Here is a 26,583-nt window from a genome sequence, read left to right as displayed (position 1 = left end):
TTAGATGCAGTGAGCGAACCTGTCATGATTTTTAATGCTAGTTGAAAGTGAGTGACAAACGGTAAACAATGGCTGTGCATTTAGACGTCATGATGATCACGCATATTTGTTCGTTTGAGCGAATCATGCGCGATAATCGTCCTGTGTAAATATCCGTTAATGCACATCTTGGGCAATGAGTAGCACTAATGCAACAGTCATGCCTTCAATTCTGTAGAGGTTATTACGGAAGAATATTTAAATGTCTGATGGATAATGTAGCCGAAAACATGAAGTGACACATTTGCAAACTGTTTTTTTGTTTTTCAGACAAAAATTTGACACTCCTTCATTCTACAGCGGCCCTGCCTCCTTTTCAAAAAGTGGGCGGGGCCTGTCAGACGGTGGCGTGGCCACCCCAGACCGACAGCTTTATGTACAATTTATGCCAGAAACTGGTGTAAATTATATCAGAAATGTACGCCAGGTCCGACCTGCCATACATGGAGCTGCCACGGGTGCACCTCTTCATGCATTAAACATACCATGCATCGGGAGAAATTGTACCAAGACCGGCATTGGAAAGAAAACGGGTACAAGTGTATCTGCATATCTTGTAGCGCCATTTATTTCAAGTGACTCTTCTTCATAACCTGATAACTTATTTCCAAAGCTTCCAGTAGCTAGTAATAAAGTTTTTTTCTCTGTTGTGTTTCAGATGCTGATTTTAGCTGCCTGATACACGGCATGCAGACCCAGGGGCGCACACAGAATGAGTTTGAAAAATGACGCCAGCCATGAAAAGGCGTCTTACAATCTGTACATTTACTCCCAGCTCTCTCAAGAAGACTCCAGCTGCTGCACTGTCTTGGCCACAAAGGAATCAACCGCCTCCGATGTCATCAAGAATGCGATTGCTGCTTTGTGTCTGGCTGATTCTAAGACCTACGTCCTGACTGAGGTGAAGGAGTCTGGGGGAGAGGAGTGGGTGCTCGATGCCAATGACTCTCCGGTGCAGCGGGTGGGTCTGTGGCCACGCAAAGCCCAGGAGAAGCATTTGCAGGCAGAAGGATACTATTTCCTGCTGCAAGAGAAGAACCTGGATGGGACCATTAAATATGTCCATCTCCCTCACGTGTCTGAAGAGGAAACGGCGAGGAGACTTGTGGAAAGGGGTTTTCTTCCTCGCCCCCAGGAGGACTACAATGACCTCTGCAACTTGCCCAATCTTACAGAGTCAGCCATACTAGGAAACTTGAAAACTCGCTTTCTAAAACAAAAGATCTACACCTACGCAGGAAGTATCTTGATAGCTATTAATCCTTTTAAATTTTTACCTATCTATAATCCAAAGTATGTCAAAATGTACGACAACCACCAGCTGGGGAAACTGGAACCCCACATTTTTGCTATCGCGGATGTGTCTTACCATACCATGTTAAAGAAGAGGGTTAACCAATGCATAGTGATCTCCGGTGAGAGTGGCTCTGGGAAGACTCAGAGTACCAACTTCCTGATCCACTGTCTGACTGCGCTGAGTCAGAAGGGCTATGCGAGCGGCGTGGAGAGGACCATACTGGGGGCCGGACCTGTGCTCGAGGTACTTAAATGTTGTCCCAGCTGACCTTACAAGGCAACGAATATATGTGCATGTTAGGATATTGTCTACTTTTACAGGTTATTGATATACTAGGGGTCTGCCGTTTCATCTGTTGTAAGCCACATTGCGCTTTCTATAGGTAGCTATAGCATGTAGTTGGAGTTCTTTGCAAATGTATTACAAGGTGCATGCTGTGAGCAGGCATAGTTACTCCAAACTACTCCACCACCCCCTATACCACGTCCGCTTAGAAACAATGCACACGTTTCTTGTCACCTGCCAAGTTTGGCAAGCGGCAAGGAAAGTTTGGAAGTCTTACTACTACCGTAATTTGTCACTTGACGTCTTCCTTTCTTTTGGTGCAGTTAATGCCCAAACGAAGTGTAATTGCTTCATAAGTGTGACCTTCACTTTTCTTAGCTTTTGAAATGGCAAGTATTTTCTCTCATTATTTCTCTTTGTTCTTTGTATACTTCACAACTGTCTCGCACACAGTCTGGATAGGCCTTAAGGCCCATTTACACGCAACGATTATAGCTCAAAATTCGTTCAAACGAATTTGAGCGACAATTGTTCAGTGTAAATGCGCAAAAATCGCTCGCTTGTCGTTTGCGTTTTGTTAGGCTCGCAGGCTTCTTGTCTTGTGTGACAGCTCCCCGCTCAGCGCTTCACATAAGAGGAGAAGCAGACAAGAAGCCTGCGATCCAGCGGCAAGTCTGTCAGTGTAAACTCTCTGTATGAGCGCTGACTACCTTAGCGATAAAATTTAGCGCTCAAGCAGTCGTTTGAAAGGCTGTCATCACATATTTATTCTTGTTACTGATAGCAGAACATGGCGTTTGCCGTTCCCCAGTGTTTGACAGCTTCATTAACTGGTCCCTAGATCTAACAGTAATCTGTGCTGGAAGAAAGACTAAATGTTCTCACATGGCCAAGAAAATCGCGTTAAGGCTCATTTACACGTAGCGATGATCGCTTAAACCTTGCTAAAAAGCCATCGTTTGAGCAATCATCGTTGCGTCTAAATGTGCACCCATCGTGTGCTTTTCGGGCACTGCTAGCTGATCGTTAAATTCAGTCCAACCTAAAAATTGACCTTCAGCCTTATCAGCAGTTCTTCACGGGTAGTGCTGATAGCATTGTTTCCCGCTGAAGAGCAAAGGATGTGAATGCAGATAAGAGCCCTCCGGCTATTAACTGCTTTCAGCTAAGGCTTCATTTGCACACTTAATTGCTCTTAAAGGGGTTGTCCCGCGAAAGCAAGTGGGTCTATACACTTCTGTATGGCCATATTAATGCACTTTGTAATGTACATTGTGCATTAAATATGAGCCATACAGAAGTTATTCACTTACCTGTTCCGTTGCTAGCGTCCTCGTCTCCATGGTGCCGTCTAATTTCGCTGGCTTCTTGCTTTTTTAGACGCGCTTGCGCTGTGCGGTCTTCTGCCTGGTGAATGGGGCCACTCGTGCCAGAGAGCTGGTCACCGCGTCGTCATCGTAGCTCCGCCCCGTCACGTGTGCCGATTCCAGCCAATCAGGAGGCTGGAATCGGATATGGAATGCACAGAGCCCATGGTGCACCATGGGAGAAGACCTGCGGTGCACCATGGGAGAAAACCGCAGTGCATCCCTGGGAAAGGACCGGCGGCCATCTTTGGGAGAAGATTTTTTAAAGTCCTTTTTTCATCAGATCGGTGAGTAGCAAGCGGTTTAAAAACCGCTTTAATTTGCTATTTTATGCCAGGGGGGTGACAGGGGGAATGGGGTAAGGTAAAATTTTGAGGTTTGCCGCGAGACAACCCCTTTAAGTAGCTGAGTAGCTACTTAATAGTTTATGCAAAATGATCGCTCAAAGCTGTCAGTCAAACTCGTTTGAGCGATCTTTCTGCGATCATCGCTCCGTGTAAATGGGCCTTTGGATTTGTGCGTTGCAAGATGCGCAAGTCTCACACGAATATGAACCCCATTCTTTTAGATTGGGTCATGCACATGAGCAATGCGGCAAACAAATTCCAGCAGGTCCTTGCATCGCCCATTGTTTTCAATGCGGCTGGTAGCAATACCAAGTACTATGCGATGTTAGGTTTCCCATTGAAAACAATGGGAAACACTCCGCGATCCTCCGCTGCGCCGTAGGATCTGTTTCCCTGAAGTCAGCAAGGCAGTTTTGATAAAAGAACGCTTTGCATCCGCTCCAAAATCTGCCTGAGTTTCATGGCCCGATTATCGCACTCGCCCGTGTGAAATTAGACTAATGCTATAGAGAGATGGGAACATCACATGAAGGGGTATAATAAGACATGGTGACGGAGTGAGGACGTGCGTCACGGGCTCTCCTGATATCAAGTGCCAAGTAATTAGTCTGATATTGAAAGGAACCTTTTTAACTTTACGCTTAAAAAAAAAAATAAAAAACTGCTGAAATGCGGTTTTCCATATCTGTATAGAGGACTGACCTCGAGGGGCTGTGGTAGCCGTCAACTAGGCCGCCTTTACGTGAGACCATTATCGTTTACACTGAACAATATCATTCATTTTCACTCGTTTAGAAGCAGCCAACGATCGAGCAATAAACTGTTCACTTTTTGTAAATTGTTCATTTTCTGCAGGCATAAAAATCATTGACTTATCGTTCGGTTGGTCTCATTCACTTATCGTTCGGTTGGTCTCATTCACTTATCGTTCGGTTGGTCTCATTCACTTATCGTTCGGTTGGTCTCATTCACTTATCGTTCGGTTGGTCTCATTCACTTATCGTTCGGTTGGTCTCATTCACTTATCGTTCGGTTGGTCTCATTCACTTATCGTTCGGTTGGTCTCATTCACTTATCGTTCGGTTGGTCTCATTCACTTATCGTTCGGTTGGTCTCATTCACTTATCGTTCGGTTGGTCTCATTCACTTATCCAGCAAATGGGAACGAGCCAACGATGCTCATCTTATGAAGACAGTGGACCCGTAATAATGCTGCGGTATTATTTAAGTGCCATTTAGCCAAAGGTCGCATTTTTGTGCCTTGGCTAATAGTACCAACCTGACCTGAACCAGGGTAGCATAATGTGGTGCAGTATATAATGCTCTTTAATACTTCAGGCACTGTCCTTGCCTGTAGTAACGTTTTCACAGATTTGTTTTACAAGGGTTCCATTCTATTTAAAGGGGTTGTCCCGCGCCGAAACGGGTTGTTTTTTGTTTTTCAACAGCCCCCCCGTTCGGCGTGAGACAACCCCGATGCAGGGGTTAAACAAGAACACCAGACAGCGCTTACCTGAATCCCCGCGCTCCGGTGACTTCTTACTTACCTGCTGAAGATGGCCGCCGGGATCTTCTCCCTCGGTGGACCGCAGGGCTTCTGTGCGGTTCATTGCCGATTCCAGCCTCCTGATTGGCTGGAATCGGCACGTGACGGGGCGGAGCTACACGGAGCCCCATTGAGAAAAGAAGAAGACCCGGACTGCGCAAGCGCGTCTAATTTGGCGATTAGACGCTGAAAATTAGACGGCTCCATGGAAACGAGGACGCTAGCAACGGAACAGGTAAGTGAAAAACTTCTGATAACTTCTGTATGGCTCATAATTAATGCACAATGTACATTACAAAGTGCATTAATATGGCCATACAGAAGTGTATAGACCCACTTGCTTTCGTGGGACAACCCCTTTAAGTTGCGTTACATTTGGAGTATGGAATAGAACATTCAGACACCAGAGAGGTCTTCATATCACTGAGTGATTAATTGCTTTCGGGGGAGGCTTTTTTTGTTGTATGTCTGCATTTCCCACAACATGACTTAGCAGTAACGCGGGTACCCACAGCCCATCCGCAATATAATTGCGTAAGGGCTTGGGGTACATTCACGACCATAGAGCACAATGGGCTCTATGTCAGAGATTTTGAAATAAAATAGAACATGCAATCCCGACCCGCTAATGTGAGCTGAATTGTGTAATCTAATGCATTTGAACAGTGTATTACCAGGGATCATAAGATCGTAAAATCTAGAATTCAAATCCGGTCGTGTGAGACTGGCCTAAGGATTGGTCGTTAATAGTTACATAGTATGTCATGCTGAATGAAGACAATGCCCATCTAGTTCAACCTGTTTTAACATCCCCCTTGTCTGTACAGAGGATGGCAAATTTGAGATCATCAACCCTGCTGGTCACCTAATGTCTATATCCTGTAATATCATAGCGCTCTAGAAAGACATCTAGTCTATGGATTTTGCCATCACAACTTCCTCAGGCGCAGAGTTCCACTGTCCCAATGCTCTTACAGTAAAATCCATCACAACTTCCTCAGGTGCAGAGTTCCACTGTCTCAATGCTCTTACAGTAAAGAACCCCTTTCTATGTTGGTGATGAAACCTGCTTTCTTCTAGACATAGAGAAAGCCCTCTTGTTACTGTTGCAGTCCTAGTTGATCGTCTGGGGTCTGTCACTCGGGACCCTGACTGATCAGCTGATTGGGTGCCTGCTGAAGGCGCCCCAATTACAGAGTTTGGAGTGGCAGCCGCTGCTGTAGAAGGCCGGCACTTGTAATTGCAAGCACAGCTCTTATTGAAATCAATGGGACTCCAGGTGGCAATTACAAGCTCCGGCCACTACACAAGCGTTGAGGCTTCCTCTCCAGCACTTGTGTTTTTGCAGTGCTGTCAACGGGGGCACAATCGGCTCTGCCTACATTCCGGCAGCGCAGGGAGAGTTACCAGCGATACTCGTTTATGTAACAGCAGTGAGTATCACTGGGACGATCTGCCGGCATAGTTTGCCTAACAGCTCGTCCCGTGGAAATGAGGCATTATCTCGACTGACTGGGCATGGATGGAGGACTGTGAAGCCGCGTAGGTTTGGCTGCAGAATTCTCCTGATTTATCTTGCGGAAAACTGTTTTTTAAGGTGCGTTCAGATGGAAGGATTATCGTTCAAAAAATGGATAAATTGTTCGAATTCGACTGATTAGAGTTAAGTGTAAACGAAACCAACAATCGAACGATAATTCGTTCGCTTATCAATAGAGATGAGCGAGCACCAAAATGCCCGGGTGCTCGTTACTCGAGTCGAACTTCCCGCGATGCTCGAGGGTTCATTTCGAGTAACGAACCCCATTGAAGTCAATGGGCGACCCGAGCATTTTTGTATGGGACCTATGCTCGCTAAGGTTTTCATTTGTGAAAATCTGGGAAATTCAAGAAAGTGATGGAAACGACACAGCAACGGATAGGGCAGGCAAGGGGCTACATGTTGGGCTGCATCTCAAGTTCCCAGGTCCCACTATTAAGCCACAATAGCGGCAAGAGTGGCCCCCCCCCCCCCAACAATTTTTACTTCTGAAAAACCCTCATTAGCAATGCATACCTTTGCTAAGCACCACACTACCTCCAACAAAGCACAATCACTGCCTGCATGACACTCTGCTGCCACTTCTCCTGGGTTACATGCTGCCCAACCGCCCATTTCAGTAATAGTAGCAGTCAAGACAGGCCCCGGTAACAATTCCAAAGCAGCAGTATAGGGGGAGCACAGTATTAGTTCAATTTCAGTAGTTGCAGTCTAGACAGGCCCCAGTAACATATCACTAGCAGCAGTATAGGGGGAGCACAGTATTTATTCCATTTCAATAGTAGTAGCAGTCAAGACAGGCCCCAGTAACATTCCCGTTGCAGCAGTTTAGGGAGATAAGTCTCTTTCACATTTCAGTAGTTGCAGTATAGACAAGGCCCCAGTTACACTTATGTAGCAAAAGTGTAGGCCAACCCCACACACCTTGCTGTACCATGAGTGCAGGCGAAGCCCATAAAAATTACTAGGATTACACTGTAGGCGAGGGCCCAAAAAAATTGGTGTACCAACAGTACTAATGTACCTCAGAAAAATTGCCCATGCCCAACCAAGAGGGCAGGTGAAACCCATTAATCGCTTTGGTTACTGTGGCTTAATTTGTAACTAGGCCTGGAGGCAGCCCAGTTAAAATAAAAATTGCTTCAGGTGCATGTTTCACCGCTTTAATGAGAATTGAAACATATAAACATTGTTTACAAAAGTCATATGACTGAGCCTTGTGGGCCTAAGAAAAATTGCCCGTTCAGCGTGATTACGTGAGCTTTCAGGAGGAGGAGCAGGAGGAGGAGGATGAATATAATACACAGATTGATGAAGCTAAAAGGTCCGCGTTTTTTATGGTGATAGAGAACGATGCTTCCATCCGCGGGTGCAGCCTACGTATTGTTTAGGTACCGCTGCTGTCCGCTGGTAGAGAAGAGAAGTCTGGGGAAATCCAGGCTTTGTTCATCTTTATGAGTGTTAGCCTGTCGGCACTGTCGGTTGACAGTCGGCTACGCTTATCCGTGATGATCTCCCCAGCCGCACTAAACACCCTCTCTGATAAGACGCTAGACATAGGGCAAGCAAGCACCTCCAGGGCATACAGCGCGAGTTCAGGCCACGTGTCCAGCTTCGACACCCAGTAGTTGTAGGGAGCAGAGGCGTCACGGAGGACGGTCGTGAGATCGGCTACGTACTCCCTTACCATCCTTTTACATTGCTCCCGCCGACTCAGCCTTGACTGGGGAGCGGTGACACAGTCTTGCTGGGGAGCCATAAAGCTGGCAAAGGCCTTGGAGAGTGTTCCCCTGCCTGCGCTGTACATGCTGCCTGATCTCCGCGCCTCCCCTGCTACCTGGCCCTCGGAACTGCGCCTTCTGCCACTAGCGCTGTCGGATGGGAATTTTACCATCAGTTTGTCCACCAGGGTCCTGTGGTATAGCATCACTCTCGAACCCCTTTCCTCTTCGGGAATGAGAGTGGGAAGGTTCTCCTTATACTGTGGGTCGAGCAGTGTGTACACCCAGTAATCCATAGTGGCCAGAATGCGTGTAACGTGAGGGTCACGAGAAAGGCATCCTAACATGAAGTCAGCCATGTGTGCCAGGGTACCTGTACGCAACACATGACTGTCCTCACTAGGAAGATCACTTTCAGGATCCTCCTCCTCAGGCCATACACGCTGAAAGGATGACAGGCAAGCAGCATGGGTACCCTCTGCAGTGGGCCAAGCTGTCTCTTCCCCCTCTTCCTCATGCTCCTCCCCCTCCTCCTCAACGTGCTGAGATATAGACATGAGGGTGCTCTGACTATCCAGCGACATACTGTCTTCCCCCGCCTCCGTTTCCGAGCGCAAAGTTTATGCCTTTATGCTTTTTATGCAGGGAACTTCTCAAGAGGCATAGCAGAGGAATGGTGATGCTAATGATTGCAGCATCCCCGCTCACCATCTGGGTAGACTCCTCAAAGTTTCCAAGGACCTGGCAGATGTCTGCCAACCAGGCCCACTCTTCTGTAAAGAATTGAGGAGGCTGACTCCCACTACGCTGCCCATGTTGAAGTTGGTATTCCACTATAGCTCTACGTTGCTCATAGAGCCTGGCCAACATGTGGAGCGTAGAGTTCCACCGTGTGGGCACGTCACACAGCAGTCAGTGCACTGGCAGATTAAACTGATGTTGCAGGGTCCGCAGGGTGGCAGCGTCCGTGTTGGACTTGCGGAAATGTGAGCTGCTCGGAAAGGTGCGCCGGCTCAGGTTTGACAAGCGTGGGTAGCTTTTCAGAAAGCGCTGAACCACCAAATTAAAGACGTGGGCCAGGCATGGCACGTGCGTGAGGCTGCCAAGCTGCAGAGCCGCCACCAGGTTACGGCCGTTGTCACACACGACCATGCCCGGTTGGAGGCTCAGCGGCGAAAGCCAGTGGTCGGTCTGCTCTGTCAGACCCTGCAGCAGTTCGTGGGCCGTGTGCCTCTTCTCTCCTAAGCTGAGTAGTTTCAGCACTGCCTGCTGGCGCTTGCCCACCGCTGTGCTGCCAACCCCGCGCGACACCGACTGGCGGCGACGTGCTGCTGCTGACACAGCTTGATTGCGAGACAGAGGTTGCGTAGGAGGTGGAGGAGGAAGAGGAGGGTGGTTTAGTGGAGGAAGCATACACCGCCGCAGATGCCAGCACCGAGCTGGGGCCCGCAATTCTGGGGGTGGGTAGGACGTGAGCGGTCCCAGGCTCTGACTCGGTCCCAGCCTCCACTAAATTCACCTAATGTGCCGTAAGGGAGATATAGTGGCCCTGCCCGCCTGTGCTTGTCCACATGTCCATTGTTAAGTGGACCTTGGCAGTTACCGCGTTGGTGAGGGCGAGTACAATGTTGCGGGAGACGTGGGGAGACGTGGTCGTGCAGGGCTGGGACGGCACATCGGGAAAAGTAGTGGCGACTGGGAACCGAGTAGTGCGGGGCCACCGCCGCCATCATGTTTTTGAAAGCCTCCGTTTCCACAAGCCTATACGGCAGCATCTCCAGGCTGATCAATTTGGCTATGTGCACGTTTAACGCTTGAGCGTGCGGGTGCGTGGCGGCGTACTTGCGCTCAAACAGTTGCGCTAGCGACGGCTGGACTGTGCGGTGCGAGACATTGGTGGATGGGGCCAAGGACAGCGGAGGTGAGGGTGTGGGTGCAGGCCAGGAGACGGTAGTGCCTGTGCCCTGAGAGGGGGGTTGGATCTCAGTGGCAGGTTGGGGCACAGGGGGAGAAGCAGTGGTGCAAACCGGAGGCGGTGAACGGTCTTCGTCCCACCTTGTGGGGTGCTTGGCTATCATATGCCTGCGCATGCTGGTGGTGGCTCCCCGGCTGATCTTGGCGCAACAAACCTTGCACACCACAGTTCGTCGGTCGTCTGCACTCTCAGTGAAAAACTGCCACACCTTTGAGCACCTCGGCCTCTGCAGGGTGGCATGGCGCGAGGGGGCGCTTTGGGAAACAGTTGGTGGATTATTCGGTCTGGCCCTGCCTCTACCCCTGGCCACCGCACTGCCTCTTGCAACCTGCCCTGCTGCTGCCCTTGCCTCCCCCTCTGAAGATCTGTCCTCAGTAGGCGTAGCAAACCAGGTGGGGTCAGTCACCTCATCGTCCAGCTGCTCTTCCTCCGAATCCTCTGTGCGCTCCTCCCTCGGACTTACTGCAATTACTACTACCTGAGTGATAGACAACTGTGTCTCATCGTCATCGTCCTCCTCACCCACTGAAAGGTCTTGAGACAGTTGCCGGAAGTCCCCAGCCTCATCCCCCGGACCCCGGGAACTTTCCAAAGGTTGGGCATCGGTCACGACCAACTCCTCCGGTGGGAGAGGAACCATTGCTGCCCATTCTGGGCAGGGGCCCGAGAACAGTTCCTGGGAGTCTGCCTGCTCCTCAGAATGTGTCATTGTAATGGAGTGAGGAGGCTGGGAGGAAGGAGGAGCAGCAGTCAGAGGATTCAGAGTTGCAGCAGTGGACGGCGTAGAAGACTGGGTGTTCGATAGATTGCTGGAAGCACTTTCTGCCATCCACGACAGGACCTGCTCACACTGCTCATTTTCTAATAAAGGTCTACCGCGTGGACCCATTAATTGTGAGATGAATCTTGGGACCCCAGAAACGTGCCTCTCTCCTAATCCCGCAGCAGTCGGCTGCGATACACCTGGACCAGGAGCTCGGCCTGTGCCCACACCCTGACTTGGGCCTCCGTGTCCACGTCCTCTAGGCCTACCCCTACCCCTCAGCATGGTGTATTATGAGTAGAGCAGAAGCAGAACGCTGTAATTAAATGTGCCGCCTATTGGCCTGTTGTTGGAGGCTGACTTCGCTTACGGAACGCACAGCAGACCAGGAAACAATTATGCGCAAGCCTGTAGTGAGACCTAGGTGCGTATGACTGAGCTACTGGAATTCACAGCGAAGAACCAGTCAAATGGCCAAAGGCCAGTGGTAGGCCTTAAGTATTTTGCTTCAATTTTTTAAAATGGTGAGGTGAAAAACCAGACAGACGCTGTATGCAGCGTATATTATGTATACTCTTTCCCTCTGGCGGGATGACGGCGATCATGTAACGGACACAGCAGAGCTAGGAAACAATTATGCGCGAGCCTGCTGTTACGCTTAGCTGGGTAATAATGAGCGACTACTACCCCCAGCAGACACGCAGTAAACTGTACACGGTCACAGGCTTGGCTGGCTATTAGCGACTACTACCCCCAGTAGACACGCAGTAAACTGAAGACGGTCACAGGCAGCCCAAATATAGTATTTTTTTCCAATTTTTGAGAAAAAGCCCACTGCCTATATATCCTGTATATGGATTTCCCTGTTGGAGGATGACTGTGGTTATTGAAAGCACAGTGCAGCCAGAAAAAATTATGCGCAAGGCTGGGTATTAGCGACTACTACCCCCCAGCAGACACGCAGTAAACTGAAGACGGTCACAGGCAGCCCAAATATAGTATTTTTTTCTAATTTTTGGGAAAAAGCCCACTGCCTATATAGCCTGTATATGGATTTCCCTGTTGGAGGATGACTGTGGTTATTGAAAGCACAGTGCAGCCATAAAAAATTATGCGCAAGGCTGCAGTAACACCTAGATGGGAATAAGTGAGCGACCACTACCCCCAGCAGACACGCAGTAAACTGAACACGGTCACAGGCAGCCCAAAGATTTTTTTTTTCCAATTTTTTTGAAAAAGCCCACTGCCTATATAGCCAGTATATCTCTTTCCCTGTACCACTGTCCCTGCCTCACCAGTACTGCCCCTATACTCAGTAAAATGACTGCAGACTGAGGACGCTATGGTCTGCACGCCCGATATACAAAAAAAAAAATTTGCAAAACTGTTAAAAGCAGCCTCAACAGCGTGCATCTGTGGCGAGCCGCGGCCGGCCCCAGTTTACATACTCGGGTGTCACCTGATCTCCCCAGCCACTCACTGCAGGGGGGTGGGATAGGGCTGGAACTTCACAGGAGGAAGTTGTAATGCCTTCCCTGTGTTACTATTGGCCAGAAAACGGCACAAAATTTTCTGGGAAGAAAATGGAAGTGACTCGAACACCGCATGGTGCTCGTCTCAAGTAACGAGCATCTCGAGTACCCTAATACTCGAACGAGCATCAAGCTCGGACGAGTACGCTCGCTCATCTCTACTTATCAATCATCGTTTTTCATGCAGGCATAAAAATAATTGAACGATGGGTATTAAAACAGAATGTTTAGTGAACGAGCCAATACTTCACCGCGAGTTATTTAGCATGCAAAGGGTTTATTTGCCTGTATAAACGGCGGCAGGAGCGAGCTCTGACCCCGCGCCAATAAATGTCCCCTCTATTAGCACCTCTATTAAACTGCTCTTTGATGCCCCTGTAACTGTTGGCATCACTTGCATCCTGCGCGGCTGTTTCTGCAGCTCCTTTAGAGCTTATCTGCGGCCGACGTGAACCGGTTTCCTGAATGTCTTTCCACTTAGTGAGAAGCACAGTAAGTGGAAAGACCTTCCCTTTCAGATGACCCGTCCTCATGTCTACTTGCCGCATGGCCTATGCGAGCAGCGCATGAGCTGCGGCACAGCTTGTATCTGCAGCCGGTGCTTGCCGTACGGGCTACACTTTGCTGAATGACCCTCACTCTGTGGCCGCGTTCTGTCCGCTTAGGTGGAACAGCGGATTTTGTGTTTAGCACTGGAAACAAAGCCCGGACTAGCTCGGGCTTCTCACATAGTTCCCTTTATTCCCCTCTAAGATCTCTTGTGTTTTTGATAAATCTGGAATCCTTTTTCAAAGTAATCCTTTGTAAATAGCCGACTTCTGCCGTCCGAAATACCCAGATCTGACTGGCTGGAAGGCTCTTAATGAACACGTCTGCTGTTCTACCAAACGCTACATTTTAGAGCAAGCCATTTTTAGATGCGTAAACGTGGCAGTGTTAGTGGTTCAAAAAGGGAGTGTACCGAAGGGCATATAACCCCCTCCTCGCCGGGCCGCTGCCAAGCTCCTGGGACAGATTGTGCTGCTAGTTCTGCCTTGTAGAAGGGCTGATGAGATCGCTTTTGGTCACTCCTAGTTCTTGCTAAGTTACTTATGCGATCAGCCTGCGTGACGTCGGTGAGCCTGTTCACAGGTTACATTCTCGTGGTGGTGCTTCTTCTAGGACGGGTCGTCTGGAGGGACTTGCTAAGCAGCTTTGCCTTCCTCAGACCATGCAGGAACACTCTGGGGAATTTGCCAGTACATCATCCTCTTGGAACTTTTTTAACCCCTGTGCATTTCTATTATTTAGCGTGGCTAATAATGAAATATGAATCTCTGAATGGATTAATTATGGTTAACGTCCACCCTAACAACATTAGACATATCCCAGTCCCTGAGTAATGCCAGTGTGGATGGTGTAGTACCAGTATGTAGAATTATACACCAAAATACCTCAAATGTTTGCAATACCATGAGGCTGGTTTCACGTTGCAGACCCAGAATTTCTCCAAGAGGTGTTTTTAAAAGCCGGGCAGTTGTCCAGAAAGCAGGGGAACCCCATCATAGATGGTCAATGGGGTCCATCCAGCGCTGTTTAGTTCCATGCAGGAACTGAACCATTCGGTTGCGAGGATTCCCCTTTCCTGCTCGGTTCGGGGAGCAGGAAAACGGACTCCCTAACGCAGATGTGAAACCACCCTGATTGATTAATTTGTGTTTGAAACTTCTTTCATGGAGTTCCTAATTAGATCTTTTTTTATTTTGATGGTGAGTTTTGACCTACGCTCCAAGTAGAATGTGGCTCACAAAGTATATTAGGCTGGGGGGACCTCTGCCTTAGATTGCCTGTCCACGGCCGTGACGGAATATCACTAGCGATATTCCACCGCGGGGGAGGAGGTGGGAGCGCTGACAGGTCTCCACAATGAGCCTGCTTAGATAGGCTCACCGTGGAGAATTGCAGCATGCCGCGATTTCAATCCCGCGAGCAGAGAATTGCTAGGATTCTCTGCTCTTGTATGTCGGGCTGCACTTTCCATAGCTGGCCTTTGGAAAGCTTTTCGTAGTGTGATCCACGGGCGATTTATCGCAAGCAGAACATCGCCTGTGGACAGGCAGCCTTGTAGTAAGCTAGAAGCTGATTGTCTGCTACTAGTGTACTTCCCAAAGCATGGCTGAACTGATTAGAAGACTTGTTGATTAGTCAATGTGTATTTTGAGAGCCCATGTTACCGTTAGTAGATGCTTCCAACTGGTCCCCTCCATCACTTTTCCTACATTTTATGTTGTAGCCTTGTGCAAATGAAACCAAAACTTCAGTTTTTTTTACCCATCATTCTGCACTCCATACCCTGTAATGGGAAAGTGAAATGAAAAAATAACATTTTGTATAATGACACTTGACATTTAGTTCTGGGGGCCTCCCCTTTTCTCTTGATCATCTTTGAGATGTTTCTACACCTTGATTGGAGTCACCTGTGGAAAATTCAGTTGATTTGAACATAATTTGAAAAGATGCTCCCTGTCTATATAAGGTGTCACAGCTCACAATGCATATCGGAGCCAAAACCAAGCCATGAGGAGGGAGGAACTGCCTGCAGAGCTCAGAGGCTGGATTGTGGGGAGGCACAGATCTGGGAAAGGCTACAAAAATTCACTGAAAGTTCCCAAGAACAACATTATTTGCGGTTTGACGCAAGCTAACACTACCTTGTTCGTTGTCAAGGAGGTCCAAGGTATCCATATCATTCTCCTCTAGCATCATAGTCCGAACGCATCCGTTTTTCTTCTATCCGTTTTCCTGAGCGACCAACATTCACAACCATACATCATTATGGGAAAGACTATTGTATTGACGAGTCTGGTTTTTGTTGCAATGCTAATCCTTGCTTTTCCAGATCTTCCCACACCTTGCATTACGAAGTGTAATCCGTCTCTTCATCTCCGCACCAGATTGCTCGTCGCGATCGATTTTTGGATCCAAGAAAGATGAAATCTTGGCCCGACTCGACTTCTTCGTAGTTATGTTGACTGTACCGTTGCCCACTGCGGTCATGACTTCCGTTTTCTTGCTGTTGAGATACAGTCCCATGCGTTCACTTTCCATTTGGGTAAGGTATTTTAGGTCCCTTTCACTTTCCGTAAGCAGCGTGGTGTCATCTGCATATCGGAGGTTGTTGATGTTTCTGCCACCGATTTTCTCCATGATCCGGTCGAGGTTTGCGATTAGGTCTCTGCTGCTACGTCCCTAGCAGAAGCCAGCTTGAACGTCCAGCAGTTACCAATCAACAATTGTCGCAATACGTTTTTGTATGATCTTTAGAAGATTTTTGCTCGCGTGACATTTGCGGGCGATGGTGCGGTAATTGGAAGTTTCTTGCTAGCAGTACATATATTTTGTGTACATGGATATGATTCCCTGATTTATGGTGGTTGTAAAGTGAAGGGTGGGGTTTTCTAGGCATGAGTTACAGTATCAATATGCACTTTGCAACATTTGTAGTGAATGTGAGTGACGCATCCAGGCCTCGGGATGTGACGCATTGGAACGTATTAACCCTTTCCAATCCAATTTGTATCCTTTTTTTTTCCTAGGCGGCTTACTCTTTTTTTCTGCCCTTATACAATGGCGCTATATGCTGGCTAAAGTCAGTACTGCATGAGGTGACACATTGGATAGGCTTCGACAGCAGAGAGGCTGGAAATATACAGTAAGAGAACCCCGACGGATGCCTTCCAACATGGGAGCTGTACAGCCTTAAATCATAATGTCTTCAGAGGTCAGACAGTGGATTGGAAAGGGTTAATGCCATTGAACAACGTCTACAGTTGCTCTTTCACCAACATTACAATGTAATCGGACGGCTTTAGTTGTTTACCTTTTTACATTTGTACATTCCCACTGTGGATTTAGGTAAGACTTAGGCAAACCTTAACCAGCGATCCAGCGATTATCGTTAAGTATAAATGCATATAGAAAACCGATCGAGAAATCGTTCTGTGAAAACAGGCGGTTGGTGACCAAGTGCCTGCTGACTGTGAATGGTGGCGTGCCGGAATGATCCCCGGCTGCTCCACCTCCATTCCGTCAGCGATGATGCTTGTTCCAGTGTATAAGCGTGGGAATGATCATCCCTGGGACAACTTTTAAGGCATCTGTTGCCCAACAGACCGTCCCGTATTAAAGCCCCCTTGGACATGTGCAAGCCTGGCTTGGGGACGAGTTCCTGCAGTAGTCCTAACCATGGTAGCTACGGCAGCGCCCCCCTAACGGTGAAAGCAGTCTCCTCCACCTGCAGCGCCATTTATTTTGTTTAAAAAAAAAAAAAAAAAAAAAAGCGGAAACCTAATGAAGCAGAAACAAACTGAAAGCTTGCCGTTTTTTCATTAAAGGGGTTGTCTCGCGGCAGCAAGTGGGGTTATACACTTCCGTATGGCCATATTAATGCACTTTGTAATGTACATTGTGCATTAAATATGAGCCATACAGAAGTTATTCACTTACCTGTTCCGTTGCTAGCGTCCCCGTCTCCATGGTGCCGTCTAAATTCGCTGGCAGCTTGCTTTTTTAGACGCGCTTGCGCAGTCCGGTCTTCTCCTTTCAGCACGAGCCGCTTCAGTGTGCTCCCCGCTACAGCTCTTCTGCGCATGCGCAGACGAGCTGTCACTGCTCGGGAGCGCGCTGGAGCGGCCATTCTGTACCATCCTCTGTTAGAGGAAGGTGCAGAGCCGCCCAGCTGTCCCGAGAAGCCGCCCAGCTGTCCCGCCGTCCTGCCGCCCAGGTAAGTGATGGGCCGGGGGGGCTGCCGCTGCGCCGGGGGAGGGGCTGCCGCTGTGATGGGGGGGGGGGGGGGAGGGGCTGCCGCTGTGATGGGGGGGGGGCTGTCGCTGTGATGGGGGGGCTGTCGCTGTGCCGGGGGGGGGGGGGGGGCTGCCGCTGTGATGGGGGGGCTGCCGCTGTGCCGGGGGAGGGGGGGGGGGGGTTGCGCCGGTTACCTGCTGCCTGGCGGTGGGTGACTGGTCGGCCGTGTTCACTCCAGGGGTCCGGTCGGCGGCTGCGGGGCGTCTGGTTGTCAGGGAGACACAGCTGGTAGCGTCTCGGGAGCGCGCACGTCGGGCTACAGCAAGCGACGGGAAAAGAGCTGGCGGCCATCTTGGGAAAATTTTTATAAGTTGCTGAAACGCTGGAACGGTAAGTACAAACCAGCTAGAAAAGTCATTTACAGGGGGCTTAGTAATGTATGCTTAATTAGGGGGACTGGGCAAAAAAAAACTTCAGTGCTTCCTCGAGACATCTCCTTTAACTCCATTTAAATCAGTGGTTGTAGAAAATGAACCATTTAATTCCATCTCTGTCCCAAAACTGCGCAGAGTGGCAGAAATTCTGAAGTGAGCCTACACTGGTGCGAATAAGCTTTAAACGCACGGAGCAGCAGAAAGTTGTATCACAGCAAACCAAGTGTAAATGTGTCTTTTTTTTTCTTTTTCCTTTTTCCTTCCTGCAGCCTTGTGCTACATTCACACAGATGAGCGCAATATCGGGCTGAGAAACCCGCCCTGATATCCCACTTGCCAGCGTGTGATTTACCTGCAGAGGTGAAGCCTTTTTCATGCAAACACTCCTTGCATCACTTCTGGGAATTTGCACTCCTCAGGCTTGTGTTTCCCATTGATTTCAATCAGAAACAGCCCATCGGGCCCGCGTGCACACCGCCTGGCGTGCAATGTGTTTGACTGTTCCATTGAAAACCACGGGCAATGCATTCCTAAGGACACGTAAAAATAGGACATGCGGTGTTTAAAAAAAATTTTTTTTTTTTGCCCTTTCACAATATTGCAATGCACAGAATTTCCGCTCATGTGTAAACTTGCCTCACTGTGAAAACATTGCAGAAGCGCTTATGAATTCAGAAGTTCTTTCACGAGTTTCAAGAGTTTGTACTCTGAAACGTGAAATCGGTAAGTTGACCGGTCCGGTGGTTTTACTTGGTGAAGGAAGTATAGTATGGCAGTTGGTTAGGGTCTATCAAGGTTAAAAGTACAGGGGGGCACATAAATGTAACATTAACGCTGTATCCACACGGGCTACAAAACATCGCTCATGTGAAAGAACCCATTGGAAACCAATGAGCTTCACATTGTAGCAAGATTTTGTAGCCCATGCGGATACAGCCCAAAAGAGCAAAGGCTATACCTAAATACATCCCCCCCACCACACCGGTCCACCACTACTAGTCCCAGAAGTGACTGCAGCCGTCACGTACTGATCATCGCTCACATGATCACTCAGCCAATCGCTGGCCTTAGTAGGCTTGTGTGCATGAACATCATCTGACTGCTGAGGCCAGTGACTGGTTAAACAGTCACGTGAACAGTGTACGGCATGTGACCACTGCACTTACTTTGAGAACTTGACCGGCGCTGGATGAGGGATCTTTTCTTTTCTTTTTTTTTTTGTCAATTTAATACAATTCCCACTATTATATGCCTGTTTAAAAAAATAAAAAAATAAATTCAGGCTAATCCCTTTAAAGGGGTTGTCCCGCGCCGAAACGTTTTTTTTTTTTTTCCAACCCCCCCCCCCCCCCCCCCCCCGTTCGGCGCGAGACAACCCCGATGCAGGGGTTAAAAAAGAAAACCGCACAGCGCTTACCTGAATCCCCGCGCTCCGGTGACTTCTTACTTACCTGCTGAAGATGGCCGCCGGGATCATCTCCCTCGGTGGACCGCAGGGCTTCTGTGCGGTCCATTGCCGATTCCAGCCTCCTGATTGGCTGGAATCGGCACGTGACGGGGCAGAGCTACAAGGAGCCGCTCTCCGGCACGAGCGGCCCCATTCAGAAAAGAAGAAGACCCGGACTGCGCAAGCGTGTCTAATCTGGCGATTAGACGCTGAAAATTAGACGGCACCATGGAGACGGGGACGCCAGCAACGGAGCAGGTAAGTGAATAACTTCTGATAACTTCTGTATGGCTCATAATTAATGCACGATGTACATTACAAAGTGCATTAATATGGCCATACAGAAGTGTATAGACCCACTTGCTTTCGCGGGACAACCCCTTTAAGTCCCGCCTGCACACAGCACAGCAGAATTCGACATGCGGGTTCCCACAGCAGATTCAGTCTCTGACCATGGCTGGCGACTCGGTGTGCCTTTTGCTCTCACTTCTTTTTTTCCTGTGCAGCAGATGGTCTCTTGGAGGCGCTGTCGGACATGCGCAGTACAGATCTATTTTTTTTTTCCCCCCCCTGAAATGTTTAATTTTCCCTTGCCATCACTAGGCGATGATGCGGAATCCTTGACCTCTGTGCAATGTTAATTGCGGTTAGGCTGTGCATTGGTCGGCTTCCATTGACTTCAACGGAAGCCGTCCACACGGAATCTGCACAAAAGTGGAGCAGGCTGCAACTTTTTTTTTTTTTTCTCCCTCCGCTTGTGGAAACCGTGCACTAAGCGCCTCCGACTTATAAATCCATCAGTGATGCCGCTCGGCGCTCGTGTATTTGGCATCGGCGTGTATCTTGGTGCTTGTCGTGTCCTTATGCCCCGTTTGCATCATCTCCGCTGTAACGTCTACCTGGATGGCTTTATTTCACTTTGCATCGGAGGTGCCGTCGCGTTCACAAGGACAAATGTGTATTTTAGTCCATGATCTACGGGCCCAAATATGCGGTTACCTTGCGGTTTTCTGCTTTTCAGCAATTTTCTTTGTGTGTAAAAATTCCTCCAGGTCAATGGGAATTAAACTACGCAGTGAATACGCAGGTTTTCGGCATCTTTATGCACACATGAATTTCGGCGAGCGATTACGGTACATAATGCGCACTAAAATCGGACAGGGTGTGTTTTTGTTTTTTTTCTTGTGACTGAAAAGTTGTGAAAAATCAGCAGCAATGAATGGGGATGGGATCACACAGAGAGTTTTTGAGCTGAAGCCAGAAGGAAAAGTCTGTCTTGTATTTCCCATTCCTTTTTTGAATCCATTTCTGGTTTTTGCTCCGAAGGCTGTTCTAAAAATTGTCAGAAAAGGAGTGATTGCAGCTTTTTAGCAGGACTGGTTCTCCACCCAGACATTACACACTGCTACAATTACACCTTGTGAAAAACCACCATTCCAGCAAGATTAATGTGTATCTCGTCCTGCACCCCCGCCCCCCCATCTGCCCTTCAGTTCTTGATGCAAGAGTTGGATGTTAAGTAGATTCAGGAGAGCTTCACACAGGGCAGATTTACTGCGGAAAATGTCTACAAAAATCAGTTAAAAAAATTGAATTCATGGCACCAAATCAATTTACTGCTGAATCTCCGAAGGCATTCATACTTACTAGTATACAGATGCAAGGTCTGGTATAGACTCCACATCCTTCAACATGCAGGCGAACAGATAGGGGTGTGTGTGGGTGGGTAGGTAGGTAGGGGTGGCTAGGTAGGGGTGGGTAGGTGTGTGTGTGGGTAGGTAGGGGTAGGTAGGTGTGTGTGGGTAGGTAGGGGTAGGTAGGTGTGTGTGTAGGTAGGGGTAGGTAGGTGTGTGTGTAGGTAGGGGGTAGGTGTGTGTGTAGGTAGGGGTAGGTAGGTGTGTGTGTAGGTAGGGGTAGGTAGGTGTGTGTGTAGGTAGGGGTAGGTAGGTGTGTGTGTAGGTAGGGGTAGGTAGGTGTGGGTAGGTAGGGGTAGGTAGGTGTGTGGGTAGGTAGGGGTAGGTAGGTGTGTGGGTAGGTAGGGGTAGGTAGGTGTGTGGGTAGGTAGGGGTAGGTAGGTGTGTGGGTAGGTAGGTGTGTGGGTAGGTAGGGGTAGGTAGGTGTGTGGGTAGGTAGGTGTGTATAGGTTATATATAACATTTTAAACTTTTTTCACTGACCTTTTTTTTTGTTTTTGCCAGCTTTCATTGGGGATAAAGGGCTAAAAAATGTTTTTAATTTATACGTTTTTTTTTTAAATAGTATGCTGAATCTTAAAATCTAGTACAGGAATGGGTTCCTTATTTTGAGTCCTTTTGCTATGTAATTTGCATGGTCTCGGATCACAGGGTGCCTATGGCTTTGGCAGTGGGTCGTTTTATATTCTAGGTTATACATGTTTGTTCTGTGTTTTTATTTATTTATCTTTTAACTTTTGAAACCAATTATTATTTCTAACATCTCTGTCCCCCATGACCTCACATAACACCCTGGGGGTCAATCACATTATCATGTGTTTTGTTTTAATTTCACACTTTCACTGTAGGTTGGGGAATCCCTAGGAGCCTCAGTTACCTGGAAAAATCCTTCTGTAGTGACAAAAGAGTCCCTAACAGAGCTGATCTTTGTCTGTGGTAGGGGGCACCTCGCAGTCACTGCCTAATCAAATAGTTGAAGTAATACTCCCGCTTTCTCTCTGCACGATATAGCACTCATTGAACACTATGTAGCCAGCAAGCAAGAAGGCAGAAGCCGTTAAAAGCAGCTTCTGCTTTCACCTCTGGGTCCTCCACTATGACTAACAGCCGAGGACCAGACCTGCTAGATTGCAGGAGCTTTAATCCCGCGCCCTACTCTTGCTATCATCTGGGATTAAAGCCAAGTGCCATATATATATATTTACTGCACTTGGTACTTAAAGGGTTAAAAAAAAAAAACACCTGCAAATTCCGGACCACTAAGCCTAATAGGCTGACAATTCCTGTACTATGGAGAGCTTTTCGGCAGCCGTCTCAGGCAGGATTACAATGAAAGGTTACCCCTATGTTTAGATAACACAGGGTCCAAGATTCACAAGACGTCATAGCTCTCCTCCTCCCTGCTTAAAGGAGTTGTCCCGCGCCGAAACGGGTTTTTTTTTTTTTTCAACAGCCCCCCCCCCCCCCCGTTCGGCGCGAGACAACCCCGATGCAGGGGTTAAAAATAAAAACCGCACAGTGCTTACCTGAATCCCCGCGCTCCGGTGATTTCTTACTTACCTGCTGAAGATGGCCGCCGGGATCTTCTCCCTCAGTGGACCGCAGGGCTTCTGTGCGGTCCATTGCCGATTCCAGCCTCCTGATTGGCTGGAATCGGCACGTGAAGGGGCGGAGCTACAAGGAGCCGCTCTCCGGCACGAGCGGCCCCATTCAGCAAAGAAGAAGACCCGGACTGCGCAAGCGCGGCTAATCTGGCGATTAGACGCTGAAAATTAGACGGCACCATGGAGACGAGGACGCTAGCAACGGAACAGGTAAGTGAATAACTTCTGTATGGCTCATAATTAATGCACAATGTACATTACAAAGTGCATTAATATGGCCATACAGAAGTGTATAGACCCACTTGCTGCCGTGGGACAACCCCTTTAAGGACGTCTGCCCATGTCAGAGGACGGCCTTCCATGGAAGTCAGCGAGTCCTCTCTTGTCCGTTGTGTCAAGATCTCTAAATGCTGCTAACCGCAGCTCAGGCAAGATGGCCCCATAGTCATCGTCCAACAGACAACGCCGTAGAATCATGGGAATCTACATTCATAAAATAAAAGCTATTTAATAAAGACTGGAAAGTGGAATGCTAAATGGTTGTATCTGTATTATGTTTATATTATCTCTTTCTCTCTTTTCTAGGCCTTTGGAAATGCCAAGACCGCTCACAATAACAATTCCAGCCGCTTTGGAAAATTCATCCAGGTCAATTATTTGGAGAGTGGCATTGTGCGGGGGTGAGCATCCCACATCCGCTAGTCAATGACTTGTTTCACATGTATATTTTTTGTTGTAAATGCATATCCTCCAAGCCTGTGCGTGTTTGTAAGGCTGGGCTCACCCTGCCCTAAGTAGCTGCTTGCCGCCAATCCCCATACACTATCTTGGCGCGTAGGCGCGCATAATATGTGCCAAAATAGCGGCCCAGCAGACATCAGTGGGCTGTTGGCATCGTGAGTTGAGTGCGCAACACAGCGACGATATGCTTGTCCGAGAGAGGCCTTGGGATGAGCTAGACGGTCACAGACTTTGTCATGATTGGCTAGACTGCAAAAATTACAATGTGTGTGTGTGTGTATGTATATATGTGTATGTATATATGTGTATGTATATATGTGTATGTATATATGTGTATGTGTATGTATATGTGTATATATATATATATATATATATATATATGTATGTGTATATATAATCTCACAGTCATGTGATCAGGGGTGAAACGTCGGTGATTCAGCTGCTAGCTGGGGTGAAGGACCTGTGATGACATCTCCATCATGTGATCAGGGGCGGAGCATGTAACTCGATGAAGGACCTGTGAAGAGATCACCAACGTGATCGTGACTGAGCACGTGACTTAGTCACTCACGGACAAGTGGTCATTAGTACTTTGATTGCAGTGTCCACAATACCTTTATTATGGCAGATGCTTGAAAAATAGTAGTTGTTCTCTCCACCTTTCTCTGACACTATACATTATCTCAGTCTTTCAACATTGCACATATTAATGGAGTGGAAAGGCTCCAATAAAATGTTGCTGATAGATAAAGCGCCAGTACGGATATTTTTTAAAATTTTTTTTCCGTTCATTATGCAGGTATTCCTTCCAGTATATACAAGCCGGCTACTGTTGCCTTAGTTATTTATTGAGAACACATCTCCGTTCAGGCAGTAATGTGATCTCAATTCTATTTGATTTGTGGAATCTGCAAGGGGAGCCTGTGCGGGGGGGATCCTTAAGTCAAGCCGCCCGTAGAGATGCATTGTTATCAACTAATTAATTAAAACATGCAGATTTGATTTGCGGACTTTCCGTTCCGGAAAACAAACCGCAGCATACTGCGACTCCCGCGCTGACTGCTTCTATTGAAGTCAATGGAAGCCGACCGTTTTGCGGCACACCTGCAGCTTGACACTGCGGATGTTCCGCAGATCCATAGGAAAGTAGGAGATTTTAAAAAAAAAAAATGTACCACACACCCACCACCGGATGGCTTTATCCTAATACATCCCAGCATTGCTTTGCATTTTTTGCTGCTGCATCACTCTGTTGACTCATGTTCAGTCTCTTTTTTTCGCATGTGCTGCTTAGCCCAATCCCTCGCATTCTATGTGCTATTTTTCTTGCCCATATGTAGGACTTTGCATTTCTGCTTGTTAAATACCATTCTGTTACTCGCTACCCACTGTGCGAGTTTCTCCAGGTCTTTTTGAACCCCCTCTCTCTTTGTTCGCTTCTCGTTCGTCATTCAGTTTCTACATTGAACGATGGATTGGCCGTGTAAACAGGGCGCTGGTCAAATATGAACGACTGCCTGCTTACTGTGAATAGAGGCGGTCCACTCGGCTTCCATTCACTAGCGATGCTCGTTCCTATGTAAAAGCTGGGACGGCCTGTTGGGCATCTCAGTCTTACAGGTCGTCTCGTGTAAAAGGGCCCCTATACACACTATACATACCACAACAAACTTCATATTGAGAGTTGAATCTATTTTATGTGTGGTGCTCCTGCCGTACATAGAACAGGAAACTTTCTTTTCTTTTTGTCATGTGCCTAATCCCATAGATAAGGGTTATTATCTCCTACATACCAGATTTCCTGGCTGTGAATGTGGTTTACAATCTAATAAGCCAATATTAACCTAAAAACAACAAGTTTGAGCTAAAGTTTTTGAATTTTAACGAAGTGCAAAATACTTTTAAGTTTAAACGAAAGCTCCACCATCGATCAGCCGCTCCTGAACTGTAGAGCTATTGGGATTGATTCCCACAGCCTTATGAAGACTTCATATTGAAGACATGTGCTCTGCGCCATAAAGATTATTGCGTTAAACTGCTTTTCTAACAGCTGGGCCTGGTTTTAAAAAAGACCAAAAAAAATAAAAAACTATACCGCACCCGCCCATCCCCACCCATGGGGCACAGCTGAGTAGCTCCCACAGCCCCAGTGTCGGCCCCTGGTACGCATGTCCAGGAGAAGTCTGCTGACCACTGCGGCCAATTAGAGGCTGCAGCATCACCGTCCAGACTCCTGGTATCGGCACTCATATCCTGTGCCAGGAGTTTGGGACGGTGATGCCCTGGGGTTTCAGATTGGCGACAGTGGTCACCTGAGTTCCGCCAGACATGCCTACTGGGTGGTTGGGTTGTGGGAGCCAGTCGGGTATATCCCAGGAGGGCTGAAGAGAGGTGAGTTTAGTCTTTTATCTGTTAGAGATGTGTTTTGGGGTTTTTTTTGTTTTCAGTTTTCTGCATAGTATTTTGTCCCATTGCTACGATGCTACAAATCGTATGTTTGTGACCCCCATGCTTTCTTATGGGTTCCTTGGCACATGCGATGTTTTGTAGCATGCAGCAACCTGGCTCATAAACCTCATGGGTCCGACGATACGCGAGATTTTGTAGCCTATGTTTCCTTATGGAGCCTTCCTCTCTGTTGCATCGCACGAAAACACTATTTTCGTGCGGTGTGATGCAACTTTAACATTAGGAAATCATATTGTCAAACCATAATCTAAGCCCCAGCTGCAGGAAAAAATGTTAAAAAACACATACATCACCTTGTATCACACATACATCACCTCCGTTGCAGCTTCTCACCGGGTCGCGGCACTACTTCTCTTCATTTTCTGGCCAGGGATTGAAAAATTGCCGTGTCGCCTGTGTGAAGGAGACCTTAAAGGGGTTGTCCCGCGAAACAAAGTGGGTCTATACACTTCTGTATGGCCATATTAATGCACTTTGTAATGTACATCGTGCATTAATTATGAGCCATACAGAAGTTATTCACTTACCTGTTCCGTTGCTAGCGTCCCCGTCTCCATGGAGCCGTCTAATTTTCAGCGTCTAATCGCCCGATTAGACGCGCTTGCGCAGTCCGGTAGTCTTCTTTTCTGAATGGGGCCGCTCGTGCCGGAGAGCGTCTCCTTGTAGCTCCGCCCCGTCACGTGCCGATTCCAGCCAATCAGGAGGCTGGAATCGGCAATGGACCGCACAGAAGCCCTGCGGTCCACCGAGGGAGAAGATCCCGGCGGCCATCTTCACCAGGTAAGTAAGAAGTCACCGGAGCGCGGGGATTCAGGTAAGCACTATCCGGTTTTCTTTTTTAACCCCTGCATCAGAGTTAAAAAAACCCGTTTCGGCGCAGGACAACCCCTTTAATCCCAGCCATAATTTTACATACGGCTGAGTTTAAAGCCCGGGACCAGGCGCCGTATACTTACTGTGCCTGACTTTAAATGGGTTAATAATAACCATAATATGTAGA

General features: G+C 48.1%; 1 protein-coding gene across 7 annotated transcripts in view; it reads left to right on the top strand.

Annotated features, from left to right (window-relative positions):
* The window catches only part of MYO9B (myosin IXB), a 160,798-nt gene that overhangs the window by 40,301 nt on the left and 93,914 nt on the right, over nucleotides 1–26,583 (top strand). For all 7 annotated transcript variants that reach the window (XM_066604612.1, XM_066604607.1, XM_066604608.1 and 4 more), the window contains exons 2-3: nucleotides 698–1,579; nucleotides 22,959–23,053. In XM_066604612.1, coding sequence (XP_066460709.1) covers nucleotides 752–1,579; nucleotides 22,959–23,053 — 923 coding nt within the window. In that variant the 5' untranslated portion in view covers nucleotides 698–751. The remainder of the gene's footprint in view (nucleotides 1–697; nucleotides 1,580–22,958; nucleotides 23,054–26,583) is intronic.

Source organism: Eleutherodactylus coqui, chromosome 5 (genome assembly GCF_035609145.1).
Source record: "Eleutherodactylus coqui strain aEleCoq1 chromosome 5, aEleCoq1.hap1, whole genome shotgun sequence".
Lineage (NCBI taxonomy): Eukaryota > Metazoa > Chordata > Amphibia > Anura > Eleutherodactylidae > Eleutherodactylus > Eleutherodactylus coqui.
Note: the sequence above shows the minus strand (reverse complement) of the source record. Positions and strands in the feature narration are given on the sequence as shown.